Genomic DNA, 25,758 nt, shown 5'->3' with positions numbered 1-25,758 from the left:
CAGGCCCAAGGCACCTGATGCACCAAGAGTGCAGGTCTGATAGGAGAGAAGAGGAAAAAAAAAAAAAAAAGTTGCCCAATTACACTGGGCACACCTCTTGAAGCCACTGTATCAAAAAACTCAGCCAAATTAAATTGCTCTCAAAAAGCATTCAAACTGAGGCCAGGGCTGCAACCTAAACTGGGAAGCCACACCCCAAAACAAAGAAAAACGTAAGGCCAAGAAACCCTAAGATAAAAAGAGGGAGACTGAAGAAAAGCAAAAATACTTAACTAAAAAGAAAGAATAAACTCAAGGGAAGGTAAAACTGCACAGCATGAGGAAGAGATGACCGTGTCTCCTCAACTCTGCAGAAAAAATAGAGGACCTGCACTCACATGTCAGGCAGGAAGGCACCAGTGCATGCAGTGGGATGATGAGCTTACTTGCTAGTCGGCATCCACACTGGGCTCCAGATGGTATCACCAGATATGAAGGCCTGCTTATCCTTGGAGAAATCTAGGTTACTTATTCCTCCCTGTTTTGCTAATCCCTCCTAGGATTATACTCAGAGGGAATTGTGCAAAGGATTTTGAAAATTCTGCAAGTTCACTATTTGTAGTAACATAGTAAATGACGGCAGATTAAAACCTGTATGGTCCATCTAGTCTGCCCAACAAGATACTCATACATGGTATGTGATAGTGTTTCTGCACAGAATTCCATCATAATGCCTACTGTTTTGGGATCTTGTAAACTGGATTGGCCACTGCTGTAAACAGGATTTGGGTTTGATGGACCTTCGTCTATCCCAATATGGCAACACGTAGCTGAGACCCCCTCCTGCCTTACTAGTTCCTTCATTCTAACTGCAGTTAGAAAACTACCAAGGACCACCACCCCCAAATTCTGTGTGCTCCAAAACGTCTCCCACATACAATAACCCCCACCTCTTATTCTTTCTTCCCATGGCACACAGCCACTAGCATCAACTGCTCTTCTCCCCTTCCTCTGCAGAGATCACACAAGAGCAGAAAGTGAACTGATGCACATCAGGCTGCTTCTCTGCCTTTCTAGAGCCAGCTGTTCATTTGAACCACAGGGCTGTACAGAGTCCTGTGCACATAACAATCAAATCTAATCCAGAGGCAGAGAAGTGGCCCAATGAGCAGTGGTTCACTTTCTGCTCTGGCATGTAATCGGGAGGGGGTGGGGAAGTGAGGAGAGCAGCTGATCCAAATCTGGGCAGAATTCAGCACAAAAAATTTCTGCATTAATAATTCTCTAGGAGTTAGCTAGGTGTGGTGTTATATCAAGTATCAAAGCAAGGGTCAGAGAAAGTAGAATCCTTATTAGTGTTCGAAAAATGGCATTTCCATCTACATAAGTACATAAGTAATGCTACACTGGGAAAAGACCAAGGGTCCATCGAGCCCAGCATCCTGTCCATGACAGCGGCCAATCCAGGGCACCTGACAAGCTTCCCAAACGTACATTCTATACATGTTATTCCTGGAATTGTGGATTTTTCCCAAGTCCATTTAGTAGTGGTTTATGGACTTGTCCTTTAGGAAACAGTCTAACCCCTTTTAAACTCTTGTCAAGCTAACTGCCTTCACCACGTTCTCTGGCAACGAATTAATTATGCGTTGGGTGAAGAAACATTTTCTCCGATTTGTTTTAAATTTACTACACTGTAGTTTTCATCGCATGTCCCCTAGTCCTAGTATTTTTGGAAAGTGTGAACAGGTGCTTCACATCCACCTGTGCCACTCATTTTATATACCACTATCATGTCTCCCCTCAGTCGTCTCTTCTCCAAGCTGAAAAGCCCTAGCCTCCTTAGTCTTTCTTCATAGGGTGTGTAGAGTCTAGAATGCACATGAAAACTCTGGAAGACTAGACACCCTACTAGAATGTCTGGAGAACCCACAGTCACTAATCTAGTGCTCAAGAGTAAATGATAAATCACATATATTCAATATCAAGGCAGAGTCCATTCACCCCACACAAATCCTGATTTCAAGCATGACGACTTTCAGTAAAATGAGGAAGTAGCCAGAGGAGCTTGCAGAGTAGATAAGTGGAAACAAACGGCAGATTAAGGAAAATAAAACCTATAAGTGAGCAAGTGCAAAGCAATTCATGTAGGAAAGACTACTAATCATTTCTATAGCGCTACAGCTACCTGATGCACTAGGAGTCACCACCCAGGAAAGAGACCTAGGTTTCATCGATATGTTGAAACCCTCTGCTTAGTGTGCAGTGGCAGCTAGAAGCAAATAGCATGTTAGGCATCATGAAATGAATGGAAAACAAAACAAGTAATGCCTTTGTATTGGTCTATGGTGTGACTGCGCCTTGAATACCATGTACAATTCTGGTCACTGCATCTCAAAAAGTGATAGAATTGGAACAGAGAAGGGTGGCAAAAGATAAAGGGGATGGGACAGTTTCTCTATGAGGAAAGGCAGAGGCTGAGGGGAAATATTGCCTAAGGTCTATAAAAACTGAGTGGAGAGGTATGGTGAATCACTGTTTACTCTTCCCAAAAATACTAAGTAGTAACTTTAAAACAAATGGAGAAAGTATTTCTTCATGTATAATTAAACTCTGGAATTTGTTGCCAGAGAAGTGGTAAAAGCAGTTAGCTTAGCAGGGTTTAAAAGGTTTGGATAATTTCATAAGGCCATAAGCCACTTGGCAAGATCAAGAGAAACAGGTTTTATCATTTTCCTAGAAATAAGCAGTGGATTTTCCCAGGTACTTGTGACCTGGACTGGCAATTATTGGAAACAGGATACTGGGCTTGGACTTTAGGTCTGTCCCAGTATGACAACGCTTATGTTAGTTATGTTCTCATGGTCTCTAAAAAGGGCAAAAAAAAAAAAGTAGTGTTCATGAAACGCACGAGAGGAAAAAAAAAATCAAGATTAAAAAAATGGCTAAAAATGTAAAGTGAGGTGACCAGACTTCAGGTGTATTGGAGAGGGCAGGTCAGAGGCCGAGCTGTAAAAGGTTTTGAGGACTGATGGGTCGAGAATGAACACTTTAGCAGGTTTTTCTTCAAGGACGAATCCTGGAGAAGAACCAAAGATTTTGACACATGTATGGGACTGGGGCAGATAACCACATTCACAAAAGTGTATATGAAGTAGCAAAGCTAAAGTGAACAAATCCATAGGACTGGATAATATACATCCCCAACATACTGATGAATGCTCAGAAGTTCTGGTGGCTCATCTAAAGGATGTGTTTAGCAGATCCTAGAGACAAGAGGTTCCATGTGAGTGGATAAGGACAGATGTGGTCCCTTTTAATGGAGTGGGAACAGAAAAGGTGGAAAAAACGACATGCCAGTAAGCCTTACACAGTGGTAAATGTGTTGCATAGATGAGTTTTACCAAAGAAAGCCTTCCCAAATTAACCCGATTTCTTTGGGTGACCAGAGCAATGGCTCCCACACCTGGTCCTGGAGGCACTCCAGCCAGAAATTTGCATGCACTGTCTCTACTGTACACAACGCATGAATATTTACTGCCGATATCCTGAAAACTTGACTGGCTGGGTTGCCTCCAGGACCAGGTTTGGCAGCCAATGGGCCAGAGAACTAAATTGGGAGTACACACAATGTTAATTTGTAACACTATCCAAAGCTTTGCTGAAGTCTCAGGCTTATAAATACCAGTCATCCTGGGGATGGGTCAGTAATCTGGATCAGAAACTGGTTGGTTGAGATGGTAGTGGTAAATGGCATCCACAAACGCCCCAGGGCTCAGTCCTGGGACTGAATATTACTTAAGGGGTTAGAGGAAAACCATTGTCTATTCTGCAAATCATATCACTCACAAAGATTCTGTAAATAACATCCCATGTTCACTCACTCCAAGTTGGAAGTGTGGGCTAATGCTTGGTACTTAAGCTTTGATATGAAGAAATGCATTCTGGGTGCACAAGTCCAAAGATGTTACGAGACTAAAACAAACTAAAATGGCCAGAGAATACTAGGCTGCATAGAGGCATAAGGGAGGTGGTGATAAAATGCTCATGGGAAAATAGATGGATTGCTTTATCCTTAGGTAAGAAAGCAAAAAAGTGGTACAGGGTCTGTCAGAAGATAAAGATCTTAAATACATATGCCTTGGAGAAGGAGGTGGTACAGCGATGAAGCATATTATTGTAAAGTGTATTGTCCAAGTAGAAAGGGAAGCTGCTGAACTAGAGGACCTGAAAAAGCTAACTTCAGGAAGCTTCAGAAATGGTGGTAGATGCCTGGAAGGAAATTGTGGGGACAAACTGATGAATTAAAGGCATCTACTATAATAAAAATCACCCTCAACATTCTGAAGTCACTCAGTCACTCCCTGAAGGGTTCGTCAGTTCATGGTGGTGAAGCCACAACACTGACCATGTCTCTGCCCCACCCTCGCATGACAGACCAATCAGAAAAAACACCCTCAACGTTCTGAAACACAAAGGACCATCACAAAACTGTTCCCAGGCAACGCAAGACAGACCTATCAGAGGAAACTATGTTGCAATAAGGGAGGAGCATTCACCAACAGAATGGCACATTATCTGTGCAGCACGGAGAGCACAGAACCACCGCTTGAACTAGAAAAGAACATTCCTGCTGTGGGTATGTGCAAAAATAGATCGGGGGGGGGGGGGGGGGGGGAGGGGGGAATTTTTAAATGCCTAATGCCGGTACTGAAGAGTGCCAGAGGACCTATAGCACAGACTATATTTGGGTTCGCTTGACGTGGAGTCGGTGGAGCCGGAGAACAGCGCGCCCCTCACCATCTGGGACGTGGGTGAACAGGACAAGCTGCGGCCCAGCTGGAAGGATTACCCACGACCCAGCCAGCAGCAAACAGTGACCAAGGAAGGGGGAGGAGTAGGGAAACATGTGGAGCGTACTCCTTCCCTGCCTAGGAATCGCTGGAGACTGGCTGCCAAACTAACGAAACAACCGCACACCAACGCACCACCTCCATCATTCGAAAGGCATCCACTCTTTCTTCAACAGAAATGCAAATACAAAAGAATACCCGGTTTCTCACGCGGCTGCAGGTAACTCCCCACCCCTTCCTCTTCCCCTTTTGCCGAAGCAGCCAAGGACGTGCCCAACCATCCCCAGCCTCAGGCAAGCCGTCTCCCACCTCGGGGATTCCCCGAGCACCCAGAAAAAAAAAAAAAAAAAAAAAAAAGACGGCACTGCTTCCCGCAGCGCATAAAATGTTCCAGCATTCCCCTGCAGCCGGCCTGAAATGGACCGAATATACTGGATCACCCCCCCCGATGGCCCGAGACCATGCTCCTCTCCCTTCCGCCAACTTAAAACAACCATCCCCATCCTCAGGCAAGCCGTCTCCCATCTCCAGGATGCCCAGAATCCCAGCCCAACGGAAAAAGACGCTGCTTCCCACAGCACATTTCTCTTCCAGCGTGCCCCTACAGCAGCCCTGAAACGGCCAAAAAATACTGACAGACCCAGAACGTGCTCCTCTACCTTCCGCCCATCTAAAACACTGCTGCCTCAGCACAACACAAAAAAAACCCGGAAAAAAATCCACTCAGCAAAGGCTGACCCCCCCCCCCCCCCACAACCACATTTACATTTCACCAACAGAAAGACCCCCCCTCCACAAACCCACACACACAATACAACAGAAAACACCCTCAAAGCCACACACCAATCCATCCCACTTTGCCAGCACATCCCCCAACCCCCCCCCCAAGCAAAAAAAAAAAAAGACAGACAACAACCTGCACACACACAAAAGAGCCACATGCTAGCGCCCATTTCATTGGTTTCGGAAACGGGCCTTTTTTTACTAGTTTATAAATACAAGATTCACTATATAGCAATAGCATGGAGATCTAAGCAAGATTTAAATGACCTACTTCACACAAATGCAAAGCAGCAGGTACAACTAGCCACCTTACTGGGCCAACATCCTGCTGGTCTTACCCTGCCATTATGTTACTCTGATTTGTACTTTTATCCCACACAAGTATTTGCTATAACTGGCATTCATGTATCTACAGAGCCATCTTTCTGGTGAAGCTTTCCACCAGGAGTGGCCTAGTGGTTAGGGTGGTGGACTTTGGTCCTGGGGAACTGATTTCGATTCCCACTTCAGGCACAGGCAGCTCCTTGTGACTCTGGGCAAGTCACTTAACCCTCCAATCGCCCCAGGTACACATAAGTACCTGTATATAATATGTAAGCTGCATTGAGCGGGAAAACGCAGGGTACAAATGTAAAAAATAAAAATCATAAAATTGCATAACAAATGGAATACCTTTGTTTATGACATAGTCAATTGCATCTGATCCCAAGGTATCGTAGAGTGGAACAGTCACCATGGAGTAAGTATAGCAGCCCAGCTCAGCAATTATCCACTGTGCAGAGAATATAAGTTCAATATTAGCTCAAACTGCAATTTAAGTTCAGCAACAACTCCTCTGTTCCTCAAAAAGCACTAAAAGGAAGCACTAGCAAATTGAGGGGGGGGGGGGGGACAGAGGGGGAGTGGGACTACTATGGTTCAAAGAGTAATGGAAGAGTACAAATAAAACCACATGCACTAGTATTCAGTAGAGGGCTAAATGAGGCAGCTGAATGCTCAAACTGAGATGCATGCTGTGCATTCACTACAGGCAGGAAAAGTAACATAGCTCTAAGAAAAAAAGATCAGACTTGTAGATTCAGCCTAGTATAGCAATAGGCTGGGAACCACAGAAGCCCGGAATCAATTTTCTAGAACTATCCTTGTTGACCTTTGGCAAGTTATTCGCATTGCCTCAGGTACCCCATTGAGTTTTTGAAGTGTTCGTGTTTAAAACAGTTGACCACTTGATGCCGTATAAGAGTACTTCATACAGACTCAAAGGTAAACTGGGTCTAAGAAACAGGATAACATCCCAGAGAATGTGAAATAAGCAGGAAGTCTGTCCTACAGTTTCACATAAGGCACTTTGATTATTAAAATGAGAGCAGTTATGTTAAAGTTAAGCCAGCTACCATCATACTTATGGCTCAACTTGGAAGGCAGTAAATGTATTTATATCTATATTGCTGGAACATATTACTATACCATTGTTATCCAATGACCATCACTGTAAACACTTCTGTAAGGGCTAATTCATCTGTTGCATCTGCCTTTTTTGGCAGCAAGAGAAGCCATGCCTTTTTTCAGGGTTTGTACCATTGAGATCTAGGTTTTATCTGGCAGCGTGCATACCAATATTAACTCCAGCCTCTAGAAAGTTCGATAATAGGTATACTAACCAACAGGCAGATGCTCAGCAGAACTGCGGCATACTTAGAGTAATGAGCAAGTTAATGCCATGATGAAATCATGGTATTAGCTGCTCACTATATTCTGTGCCTGAGCCAATCATGCACCACTAGGAAAGTTTTGATTTTTTTTTTTTTTTTTTTTTTAAAGAAATGAGACATGCCACAGTTTCCCTTACCTTAACCTTCCCAATTCTAATTAAAAATACCCTGACCTGGCTGAGCATTGCACCCCTTCCCCAACTTTTTAAAAAGGTTTAGTCCAGTGGACCTCCTCCCAGCCCTCTCAAGGTTCTGGTGGTCCAGTGGAACCCCTGGCCTAGTGCCCCCCCCCCCCCCCCCAGATGCACTGGTTGGAGTGCTGCCATTTTAATGACTTGCCAGAGCAGGAAGTAGGCGGCATCCTTCCCTTGTCAAGGAATTGGGGGGGGGGGGGGGAACAGGACAGGCCAGGGGTTCCACTGGACCACCAGGGCCTTTGAGGGCTGGGAGAGGAGAGGTCCACAGGGTTTTGTTTTGTTTTTTTTAAGTCAGGCTGATCCTTAGAAAGGGGGCCACCTAACAGCACAACCAGCCCAGATGCTGCCCTGGACCTGGCGTTTCTGGTGCTAAATGCACCTCAGGTTTTAGGATACTAAATCTGCACTAATGGTGTCGGCATCCCTGCTGCAACCACTATAGCACTGAGTGGTATGCTAATGCCTGTGCTAATCTTATAGTGCGGTGTTAGGTTTTAAGCATTGGCCCATAACTTAAGTTGATTTTTTTAATAGGCAAGCCATCCTGTTCAGATATTAGCTGCTTATGCAATGTGGTGCAAACAGAAGTCTCCCTGATCTTAATGTTTCATTATCTTCCCCTGCCTGTGTGTTGTACAGGTGGTCCAAAAAGTACCAAAAAAACACACCCAGATAGAGTTTATGAACAGAGGAATTGAATTTGAGTCACGTACAACTGTTTAGCTATGCAAGTATACAGAGCAGTTCTTCCCATATTTGTCCTGGGGGAGCCCCAGCCAGTCAGGTTGAGGACATTCATAATATTCATCAGATCAATTTGCATACACTGAGGCATATTTTCAAAGCACTTAGCCTTACAAAGTTCCATAGGCTACTATGGAACTTTGTAAGGCTAAGTATTTTGAAAATGAGCCCCACTGTCTCCTAGGTATTCAAGTCTCATACAATCATTCTGGATATCAAGAAGGTGACTGGCCAGGGTTCCCCCAGAACATGTTTGAGAACCCCAATAGATGTTGGCTGGTTCTCAGCTTTCAGGGACCCTGTAAAGCCTTGGGACATTTTGGTTTGTGAAAAACAACCAGTAGCTGACATATTAAAGGTCCTTTTACTAATTTGTGCTAATGGATTTAGTACATGCTAAATAAAATGGCCATTACATTTAAAGGTGTCTTTAGCATGTGCTAAATCTTGTTAGCTCATCTTAATAAAAAGGACTCCTAAGTGCAGCCCAACTGATCACTGCTCTCCCAATTCAAGACTTACCTCAGGTCTATTCTGTGCAAAGATGCCGATAAGTTGATTGGGTGAAGGTTTGAAGCCTTGCTGGATCAACGCAGAGCCTATGCACTGTGCACGATCTGCAACCTGAAACAGCAACAGGTCCTCTGAAACATGTACCACTGCTACACCACAAGCAATGATATTCAGGATTATATGACACCTAGATTGAGTTTGTGCGTAGAGATTTGTTTGCAACTTAAGTATAAAGCTCCCTTGTGCTGAAATTGGAAAGACCATCTATAAATAGAGAAAATTTAACAGTGATGCAACAGGATAGGTAAAGTCTGATACCTCAGTATTTCTGCTGTTAAGATTCCTGTATGAGTTTTGTACTGTTGACAGCTACCTTGTTCTTAAAGCTCTCAAACCCAGTTTTCTTCAAGTGTTGACATTTTAGAATGGAAGGTCTGAGGCAGTTAAAAAAAAAAAAAGTCCATGTCCTACTTCAGGTTTTGAAGATTTTGCATTCAGTCCATCAGTCCAGATAATTGTCACTGTTAACACATCTGTTTGAAATGGCTTCATTGAAACTTTAGTGTACGGATGCCTTACACTACGTTTGTAATTTAAGAACTAATTTAAAAATTGTTTGAGTGCTCTGTAATGGTTCAGTGCAATGATTAAAACTTGAGGCTTTCTTCTGACCCACTAATGAGCACCAGAGGCATAGCCAGGTTTTGACATCAGGGGGAGTAAACTTGTTAATTAGGTGCTAGTCAGTGTCGGACAGGCGGCAGTGCCAGTATTGTCACTCAGGTGCAGTGACTGTGGCCAGCAATGATTAACATAGGCTGCCTGCTGCATCCCACTTACAAGGAAACTGGAAGTTACATTAGGAGGCGGGAGGTAGCAGAGGTCTCGGGACTGGCCAGAGCAGGCAACCTGTCTTAATTGCAAGTAAAAATATTCAAATTGTGTCCATCGCCTCAGGAACACTCCTTCCACTAGTAGAAACTGTTTAAAATCAGATGGGCTTTTGTTTATGTGGTGACTACAGGATGTGGAGCCCATTAGTCCTGAGCATTTTTATTTTTGGTGACAAGGGTCGCCAAAGGCAGCCCTTGCTCCAGAGCCTACTTTCAAATAGAGCCAGACAGTTCATGAAACAAAACCCTGTAAAAAGGCACTAAAACATACAGAAAACTTACACCATATCAATCCTAATTCACCTATGAAAAGCTAGTACTATAAATATTACACAGAGCCCTAGAACACCAATGCACCTACTACTGGTAAAACAGAACAAGTGAGACTGTTAAACAGTTCTACGCAGAAACTACACCTTGGTCACACACCAAATACAGAAGGGATCACAAATTAGAAATAAAGATAATTGAACTGGGAACCCCAAGAATTCAAACTACAACATAGGCGAAATGAAAACAAGTATTTTCTCTTGTACTGTATTTTCCCAAAGCTAAAATATTCTACCAAATAAATCACTACCTTTGTTGTCTGGATATTTTATTTTTTCAAGTATGTTGGTCCCAGTTTCTTCTTTTCTGTTTTCCTGTCTTCTGCTCTCTTTCCAGTGGGTGCAGTCCATATGTCCTTATTTCCCTCTTATCTATTTCCTCACTTTATCTGTCTGACATTTCCTTTCACTGTTTTCTGTCTCCCCCATCAGATTTTATCTTCTCACTCTTCAGTCCTTCACCTATATTTCACTTACCAGTGAAACGTTCAACAAGTTAAGCCATTAAAAAGCAATGAAATTATTAAGACCAAAAGGCACACAAGGATAAATAGGAAGGCAATACGAGCCATTGTAGAAAGCAATGGCTCCACTATATATTCCACCTGAACAAGTCACAGCCCCAGCAGGAAAACAGAAGGGTAGATGGAAATATTAAACTTAACTGAGCCTTACAGCTCAATCTGCTGCAGCAACAGCAGATGGGAGGGTGACTGGCGGTCACCATTTTTGACCTCCATGATACCATCTCTGGATAGTGGGTATCCAAGACATAGGCTTATGTCTGGACTAGTGTGATTCATTTGACCACAAACTGGCCTCTGTAAGAGGTGTTGTGCTTCCACTGGTTTTGTTATGGTCACTTTTTGTTATTTACCACAAAGGAGAGGCCAAAAGGATGCCAGCGATAGCTGTTTTTGCAGTGCAAGACAATGTGATAACTTCATGGAATCCTTGTCTCAGTTGTAGGGTAATAGATAAATCTTTCTGCCTTAGGGTAATCTGCAAACAGTTCAACCTTTGCGCCCTCCAGTAAGATGAGACCCACTTAGTGAGCTGCTTACAGCACATGCTTTTTGAGGAAAGCAGGTGATTATATTGCATGGGCAATCTGGTGCACTCAAACTGAAATGACTGTTGGTCAAGGCCTGATGTGCTGCTTGCAAAAAAAGATTACCTATCTTTTGCATCAAAGCAGCCACATCCTCATCCTTGGCACTTGCAGGTACACCTTGTGCCTTTTAAAGTTATTCCTTCATGTCTGAAAATCTTGAGGTCCAGACACACCTTTCTGCTAACCATCAGAATGTAGCTTGACATATGTAAAAATAGTAGAGCCACCTAGTCTGGAATGCTTATTGTAGCAAAAGTAAGCTAGTCAGCTGGATGAAGTCACTTCCTCCTCTGCACGGTTAACTCCACGAGAATGTTGGCAATGAGACTGGCTGAGATGGAGAAATTTATGGACAAGTAAAGGTCATCTGGACAGGATGTGATTGGACTAAGTTACAGGAACTAGTGGGATAGGAAGGTAGGGAGTATTCTGGGAGTGGAGATAGACACTGAAGAAACCATGCTGTACACCTGCATTAGTGGGGTCAAGGTGGTTTAAGTGGAGGGTGTATTTGGACAAGGTGAGAAGGTTTTATGTTCTTCAGTATGCAGAGTCACTAGACCATGATTTACATTTATTGGTCTAATCAGTGCAATGTTAAGTTTGTACTGTTTAGAAATAAAACAAACTGTTGAAGTACAGAGGCGCTACATTCCTGCATATAAGAACAAACAAAAGTAATCCTCTTCCACATGTTCCTGTTCTGCTGGTTTATCATCCTCCCTCTTATGCCCTTTGACCCCCATCCTGACATCTCCCAGGTACTCACTTTCCTTCCTGCAATCTGATATCAGGGTAGATGCAGTAGCAACACTGCTTCAGACCCCTGAAAATATTCAAATTTACTAAAAAAAAACAAACAAAAAAAAAACGTATGTGCAGTTGATTTTTTCCAACCATGGTTTGAAGGTCAATGCCAGGTAATACTCATTTGCCTTACCAATAAAATGACAAGTCTAAGCCAATTTAAAACCACTAATACATAACAAAAAATACTTGCCCTGTTTCAGCTCACAATTGTCAGTCCAAATTTCTTCACTTAAAGGATTCCCTTACTGGGCTTCCTGTCCACAGGCACCCATCTATGCATAATGCTTCATAGTCTTGGCAGTGAAAAGGCAAAGTGAAGGAATCTGAAGAGCTTTCACTTATTTGCCCCCAACAGGCTTGAGCTAAAACATAGCCCAGGTGGCTTTTGTCTTATTTTGACTATAATTAAGAAGGCTGTTATTAAATTGGTTTATGGTGTAGGGACTTGAATTCAATACCTGGCCTCTTTTTGCCCTTATTACCAAGGTTGACAACTAGCTTATGACTACAGTGACAAATATATTTGAACTATTTAGTGGAATTTATAAGAAACAGGCCACTCAGTCAAAACAACTTTACAGTAACTTTTTCAAAAGCCACACAATGACAAGATTTTGGTCCTTTTCTACTTGCTTACACCTTGAATCTGTTAAGAACCTTAATTCAAATACCCAGAAAATTTGTGCAGGGCCAGAAAGGTCTGCATGTGGTACATTACCTGTTGGTATGTTATCCATTCATAGGACTTATTTTTCTTCCTAGAACCTAAGCAGGGAGCGTTTTCTATAAAACAAACAAATGTTTGCAGGTAAGAGGCAGACAGTACACAATGGATTTTTGTCAACTATGGCAAGTATTTTGCCATCTGTTCTATTCTGTATTAGTTAAGGTCTCCCCAAACTAGGCCACTAGCACCACTGAAGAATTCTAAAAATTAAAGAGCTCGCACAGGCTACTTACTTGATAAGTTCAGTCCCCTCTGGAAACCCTCATACACTGTTCTTACATCATCGTAGTAGTATACTAACGGCTCATCGTTGGCTAGAAGCGCAGATCTGCGAGCACGTTGGCCACCCTGTCACGAAATCCATAATAGAAATATCCAATTTAGGACTTAAAATGCAAGTTCACTTCAAAACCAGTGACATTACCAAACTGCACACATTTATATTCTGTAGCATTTCTTCCTAATTCTCATGCTGCTTCCAGGTCTAAGTATTAGCATCATCTGCTATGTTAAATATTTCAGAACTATAGGGGGGGAGGGGGTGTTAAGCTGGCTATTTGTAGAATACAATATTTAAAGTTGCCAAAACTCTGGTTAATGTTTTCTGTGTATACTTACCATTGTATCATGGGTTGCACCTGTCACCTGAACCTGCTGTAGGGAGGGGGATCTGTCCTAATCAAACAATGCTAATCCTACCTAAAGCACCACCCTGCCAATGGAGGATAAAGGAACACAGCAGCTGCCTCCAAGCAAAAAGAGTTTAGAGCCTATTTTACTAACCACACATGCACGAGGTAGAAGATATCCTCAAACTCAAAACACTAGTTCATGCTTGCTGCTACTCAACACAGAAATCTATGCATTCTTATCTTCAGAATGTGGTTCAGTGAACTGTGCTACTGTGATGGAAAATATTAAAAATTGCTTTTCAGTCTTGCTTTAATACATTTTTAAAATCCCCTGTCTGACCCAAAAGTGACTTTTCTGGTATATCTCAAAGAACAGGCTGGTATAAGATAAGGCACACTCAAGAACAATGTACGAGAACTCATCTCCAGAACAGGTTGAAATGTCCCTGAAGTCAGCTTGTGCAGAAGGGGGGGGGGGGGGGGGGGGGGGGGGGCAGGTACTCTTGTGGTTCAGTAAATTATTCACCTGGCCTGTGGTTTGTTTTCTTGAACTAAGAGAGTATGACGGCATCCCCATGCATATTTCTGGATAAGTTTTAGCTTAAAAAGGGGGCTTGTTGCGGTGGAACTCTGGGGCTCATTCTGTGGATGGACGCATCATGCAGAAAAAAAAAAAAAAAAAAAAAAAAAAAAAAAACAGACTTGTTCCTGATCTGGACGCTTCAGGCTTTTGCTACAACAGGCCTCCCAGCTGATGAGATAAGGGCCTGAATGATGTAATTCCTGACCAGTGATGTATGTATATAAAATATATTTTACTTTTCTATAGCCTTCCTTTAGTAATGTACTCGATTAAAGCGAATGCTACATACCTGTAGAAAGTATTCTCCGAGGACAGCAGGCTGATTGTTCTCACTGATGGGTGACTCCCACGGCAGCCCCCTCCAATCGGAATCTACACTAGCAAAGGCCTTTGCTAGCCCTCGCGCGCCCATGCACACCGCGAATGCGAAGCCGTCTTCCCGCCCGAACCGGCTCGTGTTCGTCAGTCCCGTATATAGCAAGACAAAGACAAGGTAAAACAACTCCAAAGGGAAGGCGGGCGGGTATGTGAGAACAATCAGCCTGCTGTCCTCGGAGAATACCTTCTACAGGTATGCAGCATTCGCTTTCTCCGAGGACAAGCAGGCTGCTTGTTCTCACTGATGGGGTATCCCTAGCCCCCAGGCTCACTCAAAACAACATGGTCAATTGGGCCTCGCAACGGCGAGGACATAACAGATTGACCTAACAACTTATCCAACTGAGAATGTAGCCTGGAACAGAATAAACATGGGCCTAGGGAGGTGGAGTTGGATTCTAAACCCCAAACAGATTCTGAAGCACTGACTGCCCGAACCGACTGTCGCGTCGGGTATCCTGCTGCAGGCAGTAATGAGATGTGAATGTGTGGACAGATGACCACGTCGCAGCCTTGCAAATCTCTTCAATAGTGGCTGACTTCAAGTGGGCCACTGACACTGCCATGACATGCCCCTCAAGAGCCAGCCCAGCCTGGGCGTAAGTGAAGGAAATGCAATCTGCTAGCCAATTTGAAATGGTGCGTTTCCCCACAGCCACTCCCCTCCTGTTGGGATCAAAAGAAACAATTGGGCGGACTGTCTGTTGGGCTGTGTCCGCTCCAGATAGAAGGCCAATGCTCTTTTGCAGTCCAATGTGTGCAGCTGACGTTCAGCAGGGCAGGAATGCGGACGGGGAAAGAATGTTGGCAAGACAATTGACTGGTTCAGATGGAACTCAGACACTACGTTCGGCAAGAACTTAGGGTGAGTGCGGAGGACTACTCTGTTATGATGAAATTTGGTGTAAGGGGCCTGGGCTACCAGGGCCTGAAGCTCACTGACTCTACGAGCTGAAGTAACTGCCACCAAGAAAATGACCTTCCAGGTCAAGTACTTCAGATGGCAGGAGTTCAGTGGCTCAAAAGGAGGTTTCATCAGCTGGGTGAGAACGACATTGAGATCCCATGACACTGTAGGAGGTTTGACGGGGGGCTTTGACAAAAGCAAACCTCTCATGAAGCGAACAACTAAAGGCTGTCCTGAGATCAGCTTACCTTCCACATGGTAATGGTATGCACGGATTGCGCTAAGGTGAACCCTTACAGAGTTGGTCTTGAGACCAGACTCAGACAAGTGCAGAAGGTATTCAAGCAGGGTCTGTGTAGGACAGGAGCGAGGATCTAAGGCCTTGCTGTCACACCAGATGGCAAACCTCCTCTATAAAAAGTAGTAACTCCTCTTAGTGGAATCTTTTCTGGAAGTAAGCAAGACACAGGAGACACCCTCCGACAGACCCAAAGAGGCAAAGTCTACGCTCTCAACATCCAGGCCGTGAGAGCCAGAGACTGGAGGTTGGGATGCAGAAGCGCCCCTTCGTTCTGGGTAATGAGGGTCGGAAAACACTCCAATCTCCACGGTTCTTCGGAGGACAACTCCAGAAGAAGAGGGAACCAGATCTGACGCGGCCAAAAAAGGAGCAATCAGAATCATGGTGCCTCGGTCTTGCTTGAGTTTCAACAAAGTCTTCCCCACCAGAGGTATGGGAGGATAAGCATACAGCAGGCCTTCCCCCCCCCAATCCAGGAGGAAGGCATCCATGCCAGTTGGCCGTGGGCCTGAAGTCTGGAACAGAACTGAGGGACCTTGTGGTTGGCTCGAGATGCGAAGAGATCTACCAAGGGGGTGCCCCACACCTGTAAGATCCGGCGCACTACTCTGGAGTTGAGCGACCACTCGTGAGGTTGCATAATCCTGCTCAACCTGTCGGCCAGACTGTTGACGCCTGCCAGATGTGGCTTGGAGCAACATGCTGTAACGGCGAGCCCACAGCCACATGCTGACGGCTTCCTGACACAGGGGGCGAGATCCGGTGACCCCCTGCTTGTTGATGTAATACATGGCAACCTGGTTGTCTGTCTGATTTTGGATAATTTGGTGAGACAGCCAATCTCTGAAAGCCGGGAGACGAAGGACAGCAGATTGTTGACCCTTGTCTCCGGAATATAGGCATGAGCCGTCCGAGAATCCAGCAGAGCTCCTATGAATTCGAGTCTCTGTATTGGGAGAAGATGGGACTTTGGGTAATTTATCACAAACCCCAGTAGCTCCAGGAGTCAAAGTCATCTGCATGAACTGTAGAGCTCCTGCCTCGGAATTGTTCTTCACCAGCCAATCGTCGAGATAAGGGAACATGTGCACTCCCAGCCTGCGAAGCGCTGCTGCTACTACAGCCAGGCACTTCGTGAACACTCTGGGCGCAGAGGCAAGCCCAAAGGGTAGCACACAGTACTGGAAGTGACGTGTGCCCAGACGAAATTGCAGATACTGCCTGTGAGCTGGCAATATCGGGATGTGCGTGAAGGCGTCCAAGTCCAGAGAGCATAGCCAATCGTTTTGCTGAATCATGGGGAGAAGGGTGCCCAGGGAAAGCATCCTGAACTTTTTTTGACCAGATATTTGTTCAGGGCCCTTAGGGGGGATGCATCCCATCCTAGACCTGTTTTCTTTTCCACAAGGAAGTACCTGGAATAGAATCCCAGCCCTTCTTGCCCGGATGGCACGGGCTCGACCGCATTGGCGCTGAGAAGGGCGGAGAGTTCCTCTGCAAGTACCTGCTTGTGCTGGAAGCTGTAGGACTGAGCTCCCGGTGGGCAATTTGGAGGCTTCGAGGCCAAATTGAGGGTGTACCCTTGCCGGACTATTTGAAGAACCCAACTGTCAGAGGTTATAAGAGGCCACCTTTGCTGAAAAACTTTCAACCTCCCCCCGACCGGCAGATCGCCCGGCCCTGACACGTTGATGTTGGCTATGCTCTGCTGGAGCCAGTCAAAAGCTCGTCCCCTGTTTTTGCTGGGGAGCCATGGGGCCTTGCTGAGGCGCACGCTGCTGACGAGAGCGAGCGCACTGGGGCTTAGCCTGGGCCGCAGGCTAGCGAGAAGGAGGATTGTACCTACGCTTACCAGAAGAGTAGGGAGCAGCCCTCCGTCCCCCATAAAAACGTCTACCTGATGAGATAGATGAAGGCTGCCGGCGGGAGAATTTGTCAAAAGCGTTATCCCGCTGGTGGAGCTGTTCTACCACCTCTTCGACCTTTTCTCCAAAAATGTCCGCTCGGCAAGGGGAGTCCGCAATCCGCTGCTGGATCCTATTCTCCAGGTCGGAGGCACGCAGCCATGAGAGTCTGCGCATCACCACACCTTGAGCAGCGGCCCTGGACGCAACATCAAAAGGTATCATATACCCCTCTGGCCAGGAAATTTCTGCACGCCTTCAGCTGCCTGACCACCTCCTGAAAAGGCTTGGCTTGCTCAGAAGGGAGCTTGTCCACCAAGCCCGCCAACTGTCGCACATTGTTCCGCATATGGATGCTCGTGTAGAGCTGGTAGGACTGAATCTTGGCTACGAGCATAGAGGAATGATAGGCCTTCCTCCCAAAGGAGTCTAAGGTTCTGGAGTCTCTGCCCGTGGGCGCCGAAGCATGCTCTCTAGAACTCAGCCTTCTTTAGGGCCAGATCCACCACACCAGAGTCGTGAGGCAACTGAGTGCGCATCAGCTCTGGGTCCCCATGGATCCGATACTGGGATTCGATCTTCTTGGGAATGTGGGGATTAGTTAATGGCTTGGTCCAGTTCGCCAGCAATGTCTTTTTTAGGACATGATGCATGGGTACTGTGGACGCTTCTTAGGTGGAGAAGGATAGTCCAAGAGCTCAAACATCTCAGCCCTGGGCTCATCCTCCACGACCACCGGGAAGGGGATGGCCATAGATATCTCCCGGACAAAGGCCGCGAAAGACAGACTCTCGGGAGGAGAAAGCTGCCTTTCAGGGGAGGAAGTGGGGTCAGAAGGAAGGCCATCAGACTCCTCGTCAGAGAAATATCTGATGTCCTCCTCCTCCTCCCACGAGGCCTCACCATCGGTATCAGACAAGTTCACGGACCTGCGTCTGAAGCCGTGCCCAACTCGACTCCGTGGGAACACGGCCACGGTAGGAGCGTCGAGAGGTGGACTCCTTCGCCAGCACCGGTGAAGCTCCCTCCGCCGACGTCATCGGGGAGTCTGCCTGGGAGGCGGCCGTAGCCAGTACCGCAAGCGGTACCGATACCGGAGACCTCACATCGGGCAAAGGGCCAGCTGTCGCCTCACCTGATGGTACTGGTGGCGCAAGCACCCCCGATACCGGAGAAGGGAGCAACAGCTCTCCCAGAATCTCTGGAAGAATGGCCCAGAGACTCTCGTGCAGAGCGGCTGTGGAGAAAGACTGAGAAGCCAATGCAGGCGTCGAAGTCAGAGTCTATTCCGGGCGTGGAGGCGGTTCCGGGCTGTCCAAGGGGGAGTGCATCGACACCTCCTGAATAGAGGGTGAGCTGTCCTCCCGATGCCGACTCCCTCGGCGACCCAGAGCTCTCGGTACCGAGACGGGAAGGAGACCGGTGTCGATGCTTCAACTTCAAGCGAAGCATGTCACCGGAGCTTCCCGGTACCGACTAGGAGCACATAGAATCCAACCATCCCTTCCTTGGGGCTGAGGCCGAAGAAGGTCGATCTCGGGGGGGGGGGGGGGGCTGTACCACAGGGCAGGAGGAGACCCACCCGAAGGCTCACCGCCACCAGCAGGGGAATGGACAGCCCTCACCTGCACTCCAGACGAAGCACCACCGTCCGATGACATCAGCAATAGCGGAGGTCCCGGTACCACCGACGTCGACGCAGCCTTTTGATGTCTCGGTACCGACGATGCAGGAGGTAGAAGCCTTGATGCAGAGGTCGAAGACTTCGATGCTGTCGACGTCGATTCACTCGACGAGTCCCGTGCTGTTGAAGAGCCCGAGAACAATGCGTTCCACTGGGCTAATCTCGCTACCTGAGTTCTCTTTTTCAAAAGAGCACAAAGACTGCAGGCCTGCGGGCGGTGCCCAGCCCAGAGACACTGAAGACACGAAGCGTGCCTATCAGTGAGCGAGATTACCCGGGTGCACTTCTTGAAGCCGCTGGAAGACTTCGATGACATGGGCGGAAAAATCACGCCGGCGAAATCAAAGTTTGCGATGACGAAAGGCACCAAAAAGAAGGGAGAAAACCCGTACCGAGGCCAAATAGGCTGGTCCCGAAAGCAAACTTATGCGGGGAAAAAGCTGGAAACACGGGAAAGGGGTAAAGACCGGATCGGTCTTTTTTTTTATTTTTATTTTTATTTTTTTTAAAGCGAACATCGAAGACGCGCGAGGTCAACTTGAGGGGCACGAAACGGCGGCAAAACATGACCGTCCCGAGCGCGGACAAAAGAAGACTAACATGAGCCAGTTTGGGCGGGAAGACGGTCGCGCATGCGCGGTGCGCGAGGGCTAGCAAAGCCCTTTGCTAGTGAAGATTCCGATCGGAGGGGGCTGCCGTGGGCGTCACCCATCATTAAGAACAAGCAGCCTGCTTGTCCTCGGAGAATTGTGTATTTCTTAATCATTGTGATGCAGTAACAATAATGACTTATACACTCTCCAATTAAAGTGCAAATAAAGAGTTTCATTTACCCAATACGAATCTAAAAAGAATCTGTAGTATTTTATTCTGTGAGCAGTCTGTGGTGATCAAGTGAGCAGGCTGCAATACAGCTACCTATGCCAAGACAGATTCAGGAAGTAGAGTTACCAGTTGGCTCCAGATTTGTCCAAGCGTGTCTTGCTTTTTAAGGAAGCCAGTTCAAAAATCAGAACTACAAATTCCAGCATGCAATAGGGTAAAACCAGGACTGGATCAACCCTGTTGGACAAGTTTGAAGCCAACTGGCAATCCTCCTTGGAAAGAAGAGCTCACAGCCCTGCCAACCAGGGAATGAGGGGTGCCAAAATCCTGAGCTGGGAATTACACACACAAGTTCTTCTAAATGGTATACTGTACTGCTAATAAATCAATGGGTTGGTCAAAACATGTTCTGAAAGTGATTAAGTTGAGGTTGAGGGGCAGTGATGCCTATGCTATACTTAAGAATGCCATTTCATTTCAGAACATTTCTTGTTCATAAAAATCCAGTTTAGGACGGACTTTAGACAGTGCTTGAAATTCAAACCACCTCAAGTTAATACAGTGCATGGTCTTGTTTAACTGCATGCTGTTCTTCGGTCCCGTTTTTGGCGCCATCAATTTCTATGGGGCCAAACTTCGGTTTAGCACACCACTAAACTGCAAGATTCGCTTATATGCATGGGTATGACCGCTCCTCTGCAGGAAAGACTCTGCATACGTGCATGGAATATGGAAGCCAATTGACGCGTGACAACCAATGATATTTCAAAATTTATCACCCCTTTAACTGCCACAGGTAGAATAAGAGAAAATGTTAAGAGTGTACACTGGAGTCGTCGTCACTGTGGAACTGTAAGACAAAACTAGCTAAACAAATTTCTTAAAAAATTAGAAAAACAGTCAAGCATCTATTGCTAATTATATGGTGTCAATCCCAGTCAAATTTGACAGTCTTGAAGCAGAAAGATCAGCTTTTGGAAGACTGGCAAAATACAAATCCAAACAGGAAACGTAAAAGGGCGGGAAAAGCTGAGGAGGTAGAAGATGCTCTTCTGTGGTTCTCAAGGTCAGGAGCAGTTTCCCCGTCAGTGGTCCACTGCTTATGGAGAAAGCTAATCAGCTAGCTGAAAGTCTTGGACTACCTGAATTCAAAGCCACTGTTGGATGGTTGGAAAGATGGAAGGGCAGGAACAACAAGTCAAGAAACAGCATGGTGAAAAACAAGACGCTGATGATTTTGGTGCTGAAAATTGGGTTTTCAGTTCTTCCTACCATCTTGAATGAGTTTGCACCTTGAGACATTTTCAATGCTGACGAAAAAGGTCTACTGGCGAGCTATTCCTGATGGAACACTTGCATTCAAACAAGCCGAAACTACAGAAAGTAAAACGAAGGACCGACTGACGATCCGCCTTTGCTGCAATATGGATGGAGTAAGAAGTTGGAACCCCTCATCGTTGGAAAGAGCAATCAGCCCCGTTGCTTCAAGAAAGTTAAGCGACTTCCTGTGTCATAACGAGGACAACGCAAATTCATGGACGACGGGGGAAATTTGGAAGCAGTGGCTAAAGTTAGACGCTAGAATGTGGGCACAAAAATGTCAGATTTTGTTGCTTTGTGATAATTGTGCTGCACACAGTGATGTCAGGCTGTCTAACGTCAAGGTGGTCTTTGTGCCACCAAACACAACCCCTCTGATCCAACCTATGGATCAGGGCGTAATAGCCAATTTCAAACGTTATCGGGCTCTTGTGCTACGACGTCTGATGAGCGTTATGGATGACCATACTGGCAAAGATAAACGTGCTGTTGAACTGGCTCGTAATCTTTCACTGTTGGATTCCCACATATGCTGAAAGAAACCTGGAATCATGTTACAAAGGCAGCCATTGTGAACTGCTACAAGCGGGCAAGCTTTAAGGATGTGGAGAGGGACAAAACAGATGCAGCTGTTGCAAACATGTCAGATGAACAGGTTATTGACATCCCAGCCGGCCTTACTGAAGGAGTTTCATCGCTACGTAGCTGTTGATTACGATCTACAAACAGCCGACGACAGCACTGATGTCGAGATATGTGCCTACAGGCAACAGCTGATGAAGCAGATGAAATGAGCAGCGAGGCACATGCTGATGAAATTCAACAACCTGTCACTTTTGCAAGAGCGCTGGAGAGTCAACACCGTGCGGGCCTATCTGGAGGCCACTGGATGTCAGTTTTTAACCGTCTGGCAGATGTAGTCCATGGAAGTCACAGACAAGAGTGTACAGAGGACTAACTGATTACTTCACGTAAGCCTAACGTCAGTTAATGGAGACTATACTGTATGTATAATAAACAGCACTGTACATATATCAGATGTCAAGCTTCTTTGGGTCACAACGGTTAAGTGCACGCTCCAGTTAACTGCATACATTTCCTTGGTCCCAGACCCTTGCACCCTTCATAACAGGCACCACCTTCTGTGGGTGCCAGAGCACCAATATTCTTCCTAGCATTACATTTGAAAGCTTTTGTATGGAGAGTTCCAGGAAGGATTGCTATGTCTCTGCAACAGCTCCTGTCTCCCCATACAGCCTATTGGTTGGCCAAGGAATGTGACCAATGGGCTGGTATCAAAAAAGCTGAATCCAATAAGGTTTGTCTCCCTTTCCCTCTTCTCTGCACAGCCATCATCCCTGTTCACACAAAAAGCAAGCTATGAGCTGCTCTTTCCATGTTCTCTGTTGGTAGCATTTTTATTTGATCTCATTTAACATGCTGGCTTTGCAGCATACAGATGTACACAAAGTATTGGTTTAATCAGTTAAAATTAGTTCTGGATTTTAAATCATTGTGTTATTAGATTGTAAGCTCTTTGAGCAGGGACAGTCTCTTTGTGATATTGTACAGCGCTGCGTAACCCTGGTAGCGCTTTAGAAATGTTGTTAAGTAGTAGTACTATTTGGAGGGGCTGGTTATAGGGACTCCCTGTATTTGTGCAGAGATGTTTTCACCTAGAAAGGGCCACCAAAAACGGACATGTTATGAGAATCTGATGCTTACTACCCAAGTACAATATTTAAAAATAATTGGGATCATTTAACATTTTTTTTCCTGTGCCTACAGATAGCATATGGGAGCTTGCTCCTTTTGTTTTGTGGAATGCAGTGGTATATTATAAAAATACACTTTTTACTGCTATGTCACAGAAAGTTATTGAATGAGAGAAGGGCTTCCTTCATGCAGAAGCCCAGTTCAGCACCAGTCTAAATGTGAATGAAGCCCAGTTCAGCACACTATAAGCTGCCAGTTCATACAAAGTTAACGTTCACTGGAAAATAAATCTTGTTGGCTCAGGCTGCTTCCTATGTGAATATTCCATCACTATTTCATTATTGCGACAGTAACTGAATATGAAAGGAAACTCTCGACAATGTCTAAATTCAATTCAAAATACAGAGTGAGAAATCAACTTTATTGGGATGGTGGGGGGAAAAGACCTCAGATGACTGTGGTACCCTTAGAACGTTGCTGTAATTATATAATTATTGCTACCAATTACATTTTAAGGGTATTTGTATTTATTCAGTCCTTACATGCTTATGTTTTTGCTTTTTAAAACCAAAGGTGAATCTTGTGTGGTTGAATAGTAGGTTATAAACTGACTTGTTTTGGGTCCTACTGATCTGTACATCTGTTGTCTGGAATTTTGGAAGATGAAATGAGAAGTTTGATTTACTCTGTAGTAAGGCAATTGTTTACTTTTGTATGTACAGATGCCTGTTCAGGTGTATGCATGTGATATTTGAATAACTGTCTATACTTATGGCTACGAGTTCTGAACATGACAACATTAAAGGACAGACTTAAAATGCCTAGTTGGGTATATATGCTAATATCAACTTTCCCTACTTGCTCCCATGATAACCATTTTCGGTCAAATCATAGCACGGAAACTGTACTAGTGTCTGTAATGAACTCAAACAATTGCTACTGGAAACATACTCCTACAATTCGACATGTCCAGTGCTTTTGATATGGTTGATCATGGAATACTATTACATATACTAGAATACTTCGGAGTCGGAGGTAAAGTTCTTAACTGGTTCAAAGGATTCCTGACCACAAGATCATACCAAGTAACAACGAACGCAGATTTATCAGCCCCATGGACACCTGAATGTGGAGTACCTCAAGGATCCCCCCTCTCACCAACCCTCTTCAACCTGATACCCTTAGCTAAATCACTAGCTAACCAAAACCTTAACCCCTACATATATGCAGACGATGTCATGATTTACATCCCGTTTAAACATGACCTAAATGAAATCACCAACGAGATCAACCAAAGCCTTCAAATCATGCAGTCCTGGGCAGACGCATTCCAGTTAAAACTGATTGTAGAAAAAAAACATCTTGTACTCCCCTCACAATACAATCCAAACAACTTCACCTCTATAATCACACCAAACTTTTCTCTTCCTATTTCAAACAATCTGAAAATTCTTGGAGTCACCATTGACAGAAAACCCACGTGAAGAACAATGAAAAAAAAATGTTCCACGCCATGTGGATACTCAAGAGTAAAACCCTTTTTCCCTAGATCCATCTTCCGGATCCTGATACAGTCACTGGTATTAAGTCACCTGAACTATTGCAACGCACTTTACGCTGGCTGCAAAGAACAAACCATCAAGAAACTCCGAACAGCCCAGAATACCGCCGCCAGACTCGTATTCGGAAAACCAAAATTTGAAACTGCAAAACCCCTAAGAAAAACTTCACTGGCTCCCACTTAACGTACCACATTCAAGATCGTACACAAAATCATCCACGGAGACTCCCCGACTTACATGCTAAACCTTGTGGACCTGCCTCCCAGAAATGCCAAAAGATCTCCTCGAAAATTTCTGAATCTACATTTCCCCAACTGCAAAGGACTAAAATATAAGCTTATACATGCGACTTCCTTCTCCTACATGAGTATGCAGCTTTGGAACGCTTTACTTGCTGACCTGAAAACAAATCGAAGAACTACCTAACTTTCGTAAATCCCTGAAGACGTCTCTCTTCAACAAAGCCTACAAAGAGGACCCATAGCTTAACTTTACAACCACACTAATCCTCACCAGTCTGAAACTCTAATAACTATTTTCTTAGAACTCTTTCCCATTCTCTACATCACCAATTGTATCTGACTCACTGGAATGGCAATGCCATAACAGACCTCTGTAAGCCACATTGAGCCTGCAAATAGGTGGGAAAATGTGGGATACAAGTGCAATAAATAAAGTGATAAGTGTTTTAAAAAATTCTTATCCTCCACCTTTTAAGATGCTGCTTACGACAAGGAAAGCATGGTCCAATGAAAACAAAAAACTAACCTTAGCTGGGCTCTAGTATTACCATATTGAAAATGTGACCATACCAAGCCTATGTGGTTATGTTCCACTAATAAGTTAAACAATTAACTGGCTTTCTTGAAAGGATTATATAACCTTTGGATGCATGACTAGGAAGAACACTTATTTATTCAATATCATAATTCCTCATGTACAGCTGGAAAACAACCTTTTAGGGTGGATAGTGTTCACAATGAGCTCTATTATCACAAGAACAAAATAAGAAAACCAATGGATTGCATCAGGAGCTTATAAGACCATTTAGTTATGTTTAAAGAAGGAAAAAATTAGTTTATTACCTGATAATTTTCTTTCCATTAGTCCCGACAGATCAATCCAGAGACGAGTGGGTTTTGTCCCCCTACCAGCAGGTGGAGATAGAGATAACTTCAGAGTCTTGGTATATTTAGACCTGTGCTGCCAGCCTAGTCTCAGTATTGTCGATACCAAAGCAGCCGAGAAAGAAAAACAATCCAATATTAATTTCCACTCCTGCCTTCAGAGAA

At 45.0% G+C, this 25,758-nt stretch overlaps 1 protein-coding gene across 2 annotated transcripts in view; it reads right to left on the bottom strand.

Annotated features, from left to right (window-relative positions):
- The window catches only part of LOC115461577 (long-chain-fatty-acid--CoA ligase 1-like), a 183,849-nt gene that overhangs the window by 123,821 nt on the left and 34,270 nt on the right, over positions 1-25,758 (bottom strand). For both annotated transcript variants that reach the window (XM_030191500.1, XM_030191499.1), the window contains exons 3-6: positions 12,888-13,002; positions 12,646-12,710; positions 8,791-8,892; positions 6,288-6,387 (exon numbers count right to left, since the gene is read on the bottom strand). In XM_030191500.1, coding sequence (XP_030047360.1) covers positions 6,288-6,387; positions 8,791-8,892; positions 12,646-12,710; positions 12,888-13,002 — 382 coding nt within the window. The remainder of the gene's footprint in view (positions 1-6,287; positions 6,388-8,790; positions 8,893-12,645; positions 12,711-12,887; positions 13,003-25,758) is intronic.

The sequence above is a fragment of the Microcaecilia unicolor genome, chromosome 2, assembly GCF_901765095.1.
Source record: "Microcaecilia unicolor chromosome 2, aMicUni1.1, whole genome shotgun sequence".
In the NCBI taxonomy this organism is placed as follows: domain Eukaryota; kingdom Metazoa; phylum Chordata; class Amphibia; order Gymnophiona; family Siphonopidae; genus Microcaecilia; species Microcaecilia unicolor.
The sequence above is the reverse complement of the archived record's forward strand: the minus strand, read 5'-3'. Positions and strand labels throughout refer to the sequence as shown.